The following is an 11,681-nucleotide window of genomic DNA, read 5'->3' on the forward strand; positions in this document are numbered from 1 at the left end:
GTACTTCTAATATTAAATTTATATCTGATAAGTAGTTAATCTATATATTAATACGTGAAGCAAAAACTTTGTACCCTTTTTTACGAAAATTGCGCGGACGGAGGAGTATGAAATTTCGTACACTTACAGTTTATATAGAGTAGGAGTGCAGAATGCTATTAAAAAAAATTATTTATTTAGAAAAAACGTTTACATACGTGATACCGTTGTTGGGACATCCTTTTAAGTAAGTGTTTTACCTGTGTCAGGATGTCCCGCTCTTCCATATTCATACTTATAAAATAAAAACTTAACATTATCATAATTCAATCACAAAAGAAAAAAAAATATTATTATAGTATAGCTATTTTTTTTTAATTATGAATAAAAATATATCAAATCAACAAAATAAACATTACACACACTACAATGTATTTGATATAAACACGCATACAATATACTCTTTTATTGATTGTCAGTCTGTAAACAAAATGAAAATTTTTAAAAAAATTTGGTTTTCTTGAACAAAAATTTTTAATTATGTTCGAATTTCGAACTCTGGACTGGATCTTCGATCACTAGTTCAAATAATTAATTGTACATGTAAGTTGAATTAGCTTCTAGCGACATAACCTAACCATAATTTCGTGTTGACCCAGGCTTTTTCTTTTAGAGGAGTACGCGCGCAGCGGCGGCTCCGTGTCGCCGCGCTACTGCTCCGCCGCGTCCACGCCGCACGCGCCCGCCTACCCGCCGCAGCACTACCCCGCCGCGCCCACCTCGCTCTTCAACACCACCTCGCGTGAGTCGACCCTTCACCTAACATTATTCTAAATACGATGCTCTCATTGACTTACTCAGTCAGTTACGCAGCCCGACTGGGGTAGTACGAGGTAGTACCTCGAAGTTACAGAAGACCACGGCTAAATAATACTGTTTTTAAGCAGTATTGTGTTCCTGTTGGTGAGTAAGGTGACCAGAGCTCCTGGGGGAATTGGGGATGGGTCGGCAACGCGCTTGCGATGCTTTTGGTGTTGCTGGCGTTATTCTAAATACGATGGTCTCATTGACTTAGTCAGTTACGCAGCCCGACTGGGGTAATACGGGGTAGTACCTCGACCTTACAGAAGATCACAGCTAAATAATACTGTTTTCAAGCAGTATTGTGTTCCTGTTGGTGAGTGAGGTAACCAGAGCTCCTGGGGGGATTGGGGATGGGTCGGCAACGCGCTTGCGATGCCTCTGGTGTTGCTGCCGTCTATAAGCTACGGTAATCTCTTACCATCAGGTGAGCCGTACGCTTGTTTGCCGACCTAGTGATATTAAAAAAAAACTCATTATGCTAATAAAATACCTGATCTGTCTTAGTCTTTGAGGACATGCTTGAACAATTGTGAGACAAGCCACCAACTTCACTATAAAATCTAAAATTGTATAATTGTATCATAAAGACTGTGAAATAAGGTATCTTTAATCTGTTTTTTTTATTAATTAGGCAACGCGTTCTCAAATGATAAAGATAAATATATTTATACTGTAGGTTTATTTTTTTAAATATTATCATATAATTAGCTTATTATTTCGAAAATATTATATTCTTTATTGCACTAAGTAATTTTACAATAGTCATTATAATATAAGAAGTTGGCAAGGGCGAATTTATCTCTAAAAGAGATTTCTTCCAGTCAACCCATGGGAGTGAGCGATGATGTGAACGCGGGGCAAAGTAGTGCAGGAATCGAAGAATAAAAAACATATAAAATACATTCACTACATACACTAACATGCATACTACATATATACATCTCATAAATCTGTACTGATTATGGTAAGCAGATAGTTCTTCAAATAATCTTAGTTTTAAAAAAGTGGAAAGCAATAAGCTTTCTTGAATGAATTTTGGGAGATTATTCCAAAGGTTAGCGGCGCGTATAGAAAAAGAATTTAATCGGAAGTTGGTGTTATGCCTAGGAATTTCAAGTATTGTTGTTATACAAGGACGCCTAGAGTGTGTGAGGGTAGGACGCGATTCGAAACGGGATCGAAAGTAAGGAGCAGACTTTTGATCATGGAGTATGTTATAAAGGAAAGAAAGGATGTGCATATCACGGCGAAGGTGGATAGAAGAATGAAATAATTGTGTTTGCTCGCAAACGAAAAAAAAACCGACTTCAATTACATCGACGAGTAATACAACGTAGATCGACAAAAAAATAGTCAAGCAACTACGCGTTATCAAAGATTACTCAAAAAGTAGTTATCAGATCTCGATAAAATTTATATGTGGCCACATGACAAACATCAGCTTTCGATTAAAGTAAAAATTATCAAAATCGGTAAAACCAGTAAAAAGTTATTGCAGATTTTTGAGAGTTTTCCTCGATTTCTCTGAGATCCCATCATCAGATCCTGGTTTCCTTATCATGGTTCCAAATTTGGGATATCCCCTTTCCAACAAAAAAAAATTATATGTGACCACATGATAAACATCAGCTTTCGATTAAAGTAAAAATTATCAAAATCGGTACACCCAGTAGAAAGTTATGCGGTATAATACAACGTAGGTCGACGAAAAAAGCGTCAAGTAAAAACGCATTATTAGATATAACTCGAAAAGTAGTTGTTAGATCTCAAATAAATTTAAATGGGACCAATTGACACACACCACCTTTCGATTAAAAAAAAATTGTTGAAATCGCTCCACACGGTCAAAAGTTCTGATGTAACATACATAAAAAAAAATACAGTCGAATTGAGAACCTCCTCCTTTTTTGGAAGTCGGTTAAAAAAGGCTGATTACATGCAATTTTATTCCTTGTATTTATACTGACAAATTTGATGATTCCTTGTGTTAAAGAGATAAATAATTTGTTTGTTTGCATAATTAGGCCAATCACATTTTTTTGTACTAAAAGCTGTGCGAGTCGTACGTTTAAGATTTTTGTAGCCGTTGCATGTAATCGGACTCTTAGAAATAATATATACACATTCATGACACACGTATCTATTACGTAGTTTTTCCTGTTATTTAGTCTCAAATAAATATTTCATTTTCATTTAGTAGGATCCATAATTTTTTAACCGACTTCCAAAAAAGGAGGAGGTTCTCAATTCGACTGTATTTTTTTTTTTTTTTTTTTTATGTATGTTACATCAGAACTTTTTACTGGGTGGAGCGAGTTCGATAAATTTTCTTTTAATCGAAAGGTGGTGTGTGCCAATTGGTCCCATTTAAATTTATTTGAGATCTAACAACTACTTTTCGAGCTATATCTAATAATGCGTTTTTACTTGACGCTTTTTTCGTCGACCTACGTTGTATTATACCGCATAACTTTCTACTGGATGCACCGATTTTGATAATTCTTTTTTTGTTAAAAAGGAGATATCCCAAGTTTAGTACCATGATAAGGAAACCAGGATCTGATGATGGGATCCTAGAGAAATCGAGGGAAACTCTTGAAAATCCGCAATAACTTTTTACTAGGTGTACCGATTTTGATAATTCTTTTTTTGTTGGAAAGAAGATATCCCTAGTTTAGTACTATGATAAGGAAACCACGATCTGATGATGGGATCTCAGAGAAATCGAGGGAACTTCTTGAAAATCCGCAATAACTTTTTATTAGGTGTACCGATTTTAATGATTTTTAATTTAATCGAAAGCCGATGTTTATCATGTGGTCACATTTAAATTTCATCGAGATCTGATAACTACTTTTTGAGTAATTTTTGATAATGCGTTGTTACTTAACTGTTTTTTCGTCGATCTACGTTGTATTACTCGTCGATGTAATTGAAGTCGGTTTTTTTTTCGTTTGCGAGCAAACACAATTATTATTTTAATTACATAACCGTGAAAGTTATCATATGCATGTACTGTCCATATACCTGCTATCTTTATGTCCGGTACTTACGTCCACATAATTTATGATAGCATAGTTAAACTTCTAAAACTTTTTCTTTACTATTTGGCATAATTTATTTGTTATGCTTATAACACTTACAAAATTAAAATTATAATCCAAACCAAAGATCGAAATAAATGTTATTTAACTAAGGCTATATACTGCTTGCTTTATATCCTGGAACACAATTAAGTTTTATACCACATTAGCAACGCTTCCGCACGCCATGTGTACTTGTCGCTTCGTGTTAACTCTTGTTTTCTTTATCTCGACCAGCGTCTCTAGGACCGTACCACCCGGCGAACATGAACGGACATTTATCCTCCGAACATCACTATAACGGGTATAACACGAAAGATAGCGACTATTACGCTAAAAGAAACGGCGAGTGTAAGAATGAATGTCCAGTAAACACTCATACAAAATGCAGTGACGGTAAAGAGAAGCCTCGAAGCGCGTTCGCAGTCGTCAGGCAAAGTCCGCCGCGTAATACTCAACAACAAAATTGGCAACATCTCACCGGGCAGTGTTAGTAGTTTCTTTTTGTTTGCTTGTGTTTCGCTTTTTTTTGTTGCTTACACGCTTTACACACTATCGACACATGTACGAATAATGTTCTATGTTTTTTATCTATTTAATTTCAATCACAGTCTCAAAGGTATATGAAATATTTTTTCTTTAAGAAAAAATATTTTCTAAAAAGTATGTTAAACTCATAACGCAGTATGCATCGATAACATACTCGTATAAGTTAGGGAAAGCAGACCGACTGGGGAAGTACCTCGGACCTTACAAAAGATCACAGCTAAATAATACTGTTTTCAAGCAGTGTTGTTGCCCTGTTTGTGACTAAGGTGACCAGAGCTTCTGGGGAGAATTGGGGGTAGGGTCGGCAACGCACTTGTAATGTTTCTGGTGTTGCAGGCGTCTCTAAGGTATGGTAATCGCTTACCATCAGGTGAGCCGTACGCTTGTTTGCCGACCTAGTTGTATATATATGTATATATATGTATATATATAACCTCAAGAAAAAATTGAGTTTTTTTCCTTCAGATCGAGTGTCTAAATAGGCACAAAAAAGGCTTACTAGTCTATTAAAAAGATTAATACCATATCAAATGGTAAATAAACGAATCCAAACATCGCCAGTTATTAGAAAACGTTGTTACTTGGGTTCCGATAGATGGCGTTACAAGAAACGTAACGAGGTTATTCGTTCAGTAGATTTTACTCCTCTATTTTTTTTCATACCTTAATAAAAAAAAAATACTTAAAATGTTGAGTACCGAAAACTTACCATTTATCATTTAACAGTGATGAAGTTTCTACATGTATCAAAACAATTACGTCGTAAGTTATGTTACGCCTGGACTAAGAATAACAATCGTTATTTTGTCACCAGGAATGAGTGGTCTCGTGTCATCACCGTTTAGCGTCAACCCGTTCTCTCTACCCACGTGCAACGCACAGCAATACGCACAGACAGCACCTCTCGCTTCCAAGTAACGATTGATTCATGTGTAACACATTATATGACCTTTAAACTCTTAACAATTATTTTAGTTTTATCATATTTATTTTATTATATGTAATATTGTAAAGGCTATATGCCACCCTCATATATATTTCAATTATTATAGTTGTATTAAAAATATAAGTAAAAAAGAATTTAACCGTTACATTTCAGGGTTTTTTATTTATTTATTTGTATTTGTTAAATGTACTAAATAAGTATGTTAAATTTCATTTATATACATAAAAGTATGTGTATACTTATTGTGTACTTTTGTACATTTTATAATTTGTGCAATCAATTTTATAGTGACTTAACAAGTGTAGTAGTAATATGATAAAAATATCAGTTAACAGATGTTTTTGTACGGTAAATATGGCGGGATGTGCAGGGCAGGTAACGGAATGTAAATATTATTGTAATTTACGTGTAAATATTAGTGTTACCTAAAAATTACACATTTTATAGATTGGTTGCTAGGTTCGAATAGTCATATAGATTTTATAAAAGTCCTATCATTTAACGCTCAGGGCTCAAGTGTAAAAAGTGTAACCTCTTTGGTACGTGTGTGTCTGTTTCATTTTCTTTTTTTTTTATAAAATCTGTGATATATTTACTGTAAGTAAAATTGTATAATATGTGTAAATTTTTTGACTCTTCAATTTGAAATGATTAGATGTAAATGTTAAGTTAAATGCATTGTTTGTATGCATAACAACGAATGTAATGTAGATGGTATCGAATCTCGAATAACAATCATATCTCGGAACAATACATATCTTTTTTTACTTAAGTGCGAAGACAAGTTATTTCCATCACAACGAAACGGAGAAGAGTGAAATCTCTTTGAAACGAACTAAATGTATACGAAAAATGTAGTACTGTCCTATCTATGTCACCCTGAAAATAACACCCCGATATATAAAACTGTATTTTGAGCATCGTCCTTCTGAATGTAATATTTATTATATAGTAAATATTATTTAACACAATTGTATAACAAATAAGACTTGTAAATTATAATTGTTAAGAAACAAAATATCACAAAACACGATATTAAAAACTTACTTATACATTTGGAGAAGTTTTATTTACACCGCATTCTACAAGCTACGTTTCTTAAATATAAAAATAATAATTTATTCAATATTTTGTTTTACTTTTCATAATAGTCGTAATAAAAGTAATTAAATTTTAATATTTTCACATAAATCTAATCTGATAATACTTGTCTTTTTGGATTAAAAGTAGAGATAAAAATATCTAAATTATCTTTTTAAATGATATAAAATTACGGGTAAGGGTCATCATAATTCCGCAGTGCTCAATCGAAAGGGTCGTTGCACACTAGCTGCAACCCATCCATCACACTCATAACTCGAACAAAAACATCAACTTAAATAGTTTAAGCTATTGTGATTTCGCACATGCTACCTTTTTCACCCCACTTGTAATATTATACTAACAATTTTTGTCCTCCAAGGGTAATATTTTTCATTGTTGCTCGTGACTAGATAATGCATGGGTTTATCGCTGCTCCTAATTGTGTCAGTAAAGAATGGGGATTGTATTACTGAATTAACATAAACATAGCCGATGTTAATGCTTCGTCCGAGTTGTCTTTGCAATTATTAATTATCATAATATAGGTACATCATTGTCTGAATAATTGAATTAATACAAATTCAACTGATAGTGCAAATTCGACTTGTTGTGGAACTTTTCGTACAAAACTATATTTAAATGTTTATGTATACAGTAGGCATTGGAACTGTCAATTCATTTCAATACAACGTGTAACATTACACTTTTTTGAATTAGAAATTCTTTTGTATGATGTACAAATTCGATTGTACTTTATAAAATTACTTCCAACAAAATTACCCTTGGATTCACACAGTATGCAATTTGTTGTAAACGGATTACGTTACAATAATCCAAATGAGTCTTTAGTTGCGCTCGTTTGTCGACGTGTGCGGCGCACGTGACCTGCGCGTGCGTACGTCCGGATGTCATTCCATCAGCGGACAGCCTTCCGCGTTGAAATTAGGTAAGTCTCTTTTTATTTACATATTTAAAATAGTAACAGTAACTAATTATCTCATTTACTATCAATTAAGAATTTCTTTTAAAAACGAAAGATAAAAATCAATTGAGATTTCACCAAGTAACTTTACGGTAAGTAACATGCCAAATTTAAAAGTATACAATTTTATAATTCTTTCTCTTAAATTGACATTCGTAAAAAGTGTGCCTGTCAGATACGACTTGCAATTGAAGTTAACTCCTTAAAAACAATTGGTTAGGTACCTACCGTGATGTTTTTAGGATATATTTTGCTTTTGTTCGTAAGAGACGATACGCGATTAAATGTCACTCTCAACGTTACGGTTTCACGCGATTTCACTTCCCCCATTTTTATATATCAAGGGGCTTATGTCGTTTTTAATAAGTAAACTCCAAAACACAGGCTAGACTAGGTTGATCAGAGACAAACTTATAATTTTTAGTAATCTTGCAGCTATTTGTCCGCCCTTCGTGATAACTTAGTTAAGTGAACAAATCGCACAAACCCACGGCCGCGTGGCGATCGCGTGCCGTCTGACGGCGCATTACCAAATTAGCGTCCGGTGTGCATCTGCCCTTAAATCATATTAAGTGTGGGCGGATCAGGTTACGAATTGGATTTTTTTAGTAAATCGTGTTAGATATTTCAGTTGTTGAATTCACGTAGGTATATAGGTTATTGGAAAAACTTTTCTGTAGTTATTGCTAATTATGGAAAGTGTTTGATTTACATGTACTAAGATAAATTAGTTGTTTTAGGTATTATTCTACCTAATGTAAGTCGAATAAGGTACTTTTCAAAAATTTTAAGAATTTCAAAGAATGTTTCATTAACATATATATCTATATAAATTTCGTGTCATGATGTATGTGGGCGATAAACTCCGAAATAACTAAACCAATTTTTATCAAATTTTGTAAGCATCTGTAATTTGGTCCAACTTGGGAGATAGGGTAGTTTTTATTTCAATTGGACCCGGTGGGTGGAGCTGCTATCAGTATGTAACCCGGAAAGTACTGAACCAATTTTTTACAAATTTTCTAAGCATCTATAATTTGGTCCAATTTGGGAGATGAGGTAATTTTTATCTCAATTGGACTCGGTAGATGGCGCTCCTATCGGCATGTAACTCCGAATAATATAACATATTGCAAGTTTTTAGTTTAGATAAACAATGACAAATTGTAAAAATTGTCTGAAACAATTCGATAAACTTCAAAAATAGATCGACTGAAAAAAAAATGTAAACGTAGAAACAAAATAAAACCCCATCACGACACGACAAATTGATGTCATCCATCCCTCTCTCACTAACAGTCGCAACATATCACTCGGCACACGTCCTCGGCATTTTTCCTTTATATATTATTAATACATAAGTATAAGTATGCGCCGTTTACACTCCACAGTGACATATAAGGTTGTCCTTTTCTATATTGTAGGGTCTAGTTTTCCCAAGCGACCGTGCCTCGAGGGTAAAACTCCCTAGGGTCGGTATTGACTCTACTATGGAAGGAAAGTTATCTGTACACCTATTGTCGGCCGCCACCCTCCACCCCCTCCCGCCTGAAGGACTTTCTTACGCGTTTTACGTTTTGTTTTATTTTTGCGAGCGTTCTCGGTTTAAATCAACGTTATTAAATGAATAGTTCAGAGAATTTCGTTATATTGATGATATAGGCATATTGTTTTTTTTATAGAGAAAAATTTTGAAAAAACATTTGATCACTATTTTTTGATTTAAAAATATTATTGTGATATGAAAACCATGTACAGAATTTATATATTTCCTTAAAGTCATTTAGAAATTATATCGGTAATCCTTATTGTGTGTTAAATAAACAAAGAAAATTAAAAGGTCAAGACTAAAAAAACACAAAACAAACTATATATATAGCACAGTTCATAAAACAAAGTCATTAATGTAAAGTTTCAGTTGTAAAACAGTTATAAAGCGATATCGCAGTACGCCGAAGCGTGTCAACGAGCTGTGTTTGGCGAAATCGAGTGAGAGTCGAGTTAAAGTATTAAAAGTTTTCAGCACGATCTTCGCTGGGCCGACGACACCGCAAACATATCCACTAGTGCTGCGCGATGAATGTATCGATTCTTGTTTTCTGTTAGAATTTAGTCAATATACTAAAAATCTTGAGAAAAAGTACTAATTGATTACAATTACAAATAAAATATTACTGATATGCATAAATATATTTTCAAGACGTATATAATAGACATAAATATGTATTTTACGCATTGACGACGCGGTGGCGCAACGGTTACAACAAACTAGTTGTGGCTGTTGCGCTAGTGGTTACGGGTTCGATTCCTACACATGATAAACATTTGTATTGGCCATGCAGATCTTTGCCGTGGTCTGAGTGTTTGTGTAGTCCTTGTAGATCTCCCCACCGTACCTCGAAGAGCATGTTAAGCCGTCGATCCCAGTTGTTATCATGTGCACATGATAGCGATCGTTACTCATAATAGGGAATATATTCACCAACCCGCATTGGAGCAGTGTGGTGAATTAAGCTCTGATCCTTCTCCTACATGGGGAAAGAGGCCTTTGCTCAGCAGTGGGATATTACAGCCTGAAGCGTAGCGTATGTATTCCAGTGCTAAAGTGATTAGAATATTGATAGTTTAGCTAGATGACGATTCGTAACATATTATATATAAAAAAAATTGGTTTCATTTAAAGTACTTACCTTATCTTTAATATCAATTACTTTTAATCAACAAAAAAAAAAAGTAATGGAATTCTTGAAATTTTTCTTGTTAGCTTTTCTCAGATGCGATGTAAAATCTCAACATAAACTCAATTTATATTCTGTGAAATGATTTGGACATCGGATTATAGTATTAAAGTTTTCGTTGTGATCTTTGCTCAAGAAACGTGACAACTGGTAAATGCCCGCGAGGATTGAAATGTTATCAATATTGTTTGTAAACATTTATTTTAGGTATAAATATTTTTGATTGTTTTTTTTTTTATAAATATCATTTCAGCCTAATACAGTCCACTGCTGGACATAAGTCTCCACAAGTTGGCGCCGAAAATGGCGTGAACTCACGTAATTTACCCATAGACACCACGCTCGGCAGGCGGGTTGGTGACCGCAGGGCTAGCTTTGTCGCACCGAAGACGCTGCTGCCCGTCTTCGGCCTGTGATTTCAAAGCCAGTAGTTGAATGATTATTCCACCATCAGTCCGCTTTTTAAGTTCCAAGGTGGTAGTGGAACAATGTTATCCCTTAGTCACCTCTTATGAGACCCACGGGAAGAAAAGGGGTGGCTATATTCTTCTTACCGTAACCACACATACCGTAATTATACATATGCACAAAATATTTCAAATAAAGTCAAAATTAAGAAGATTGAGGCAGTTCATTCACGAGGTTATTTATGGCATTCTAATAACTGTGGTTGTTAATTTACAGAAATAAGCTTTAGTAGATTTTACTCGTCATATATTTTTTTTAAATATGTGGGGATATATGAGGATATGAAAATCGATTCTTAAGGAGTATTCTATTTGAAAATGAAAATGAAGATGTAAGTCTTCTTTCACAAGAAGAAGAGATTTTGTCCATTTGAACACGTTTAATTTTTTCAACTTTTTAACCATCTTTTAAAAAAAAGAGGTGGTTCGCAATTCGATTTTATTTTTGTTAATGTAAGTTACCTCTGAACTTTTAACTGGGTACCGATTTTGATAATTCTTTTTTTAATTAAAAGCTTGCTGTGTGATATCTTTTCAATTTGGTTGAGATATGACGAGTACTTTTTGAATTATCTTTTTTTTTTTTTTTTATTCTTTAATTTTTTTTTAGGGACTTTTGTCTACACAGACATGCCAGCCCCATCATACCCTAATTCTCACTATGTCTAAGAAATGGAGAAAGAATCATTGATGATATAAGATCATATTAACTAGCAAATTTGCTGCATCAGACAAAGGCTCTGTTAACACAGAAAAAAAAGTACCCATATCAAATTTATTTATACTAAATCGTTTCATTAATAATTCTCTCTCCGTTTCGTATTTACAACATTCACTTAATATGTGGTGTACATCGTCTAGCAGGCCGCATGTGTCACAATAAGGGGATTCAGCTTTTTTCATTAAAAAGGCAAACTTTTTGGATGGAAAATGGCCTGAACGTAATTTGAATGCTGTAGTGATGTACTTCCTACTAATCCTTGCTTTTAT

The 11,681-nt window shown here is 34.0% G+C and overlaps 1 protein-coding gene across 1 annotated transcript in view; it reads left to right on the forward strand.

Moving 5' to 3' along the window:
* The window catches only part of LOC123658246 (transcription factor collier), a 76,728-nt gene extending 72,308 nt beyond the window's left edge, over positions 1-4,420 (forward strand). The window contains exons 15-16 of the mRNA XM_045593686.1: positions 653-781; positions 4,173-4,420. Coding sequence (XP_045449642.1) covers positions 653-781; positions 4,173-4,420 — 377 coding nt within the window. The remainder of the gene's footprint in view (positions 1-652; positions 782-4,172) is intronic.
* The last annotated feature ends 7,261 nt before the right edge of the window (positions 4,421-11,681 follow it).

The sequence above is a fragment of the Melitaea cinxia genome, chromosome 12 (genome assembly GCF_905220565.1).
Source record: "Melitaea cinxia chromosome 12, ilMelCinx1.1, whole genome shotgun sequence".
In the NCBI taxonomy this organism is placed as follows: Eukaryota; Metazoa; Arthropoda; class Insecta; order Lepidoptera; family Nymphalidae; genus Melitaea; species Melitaea cinxia.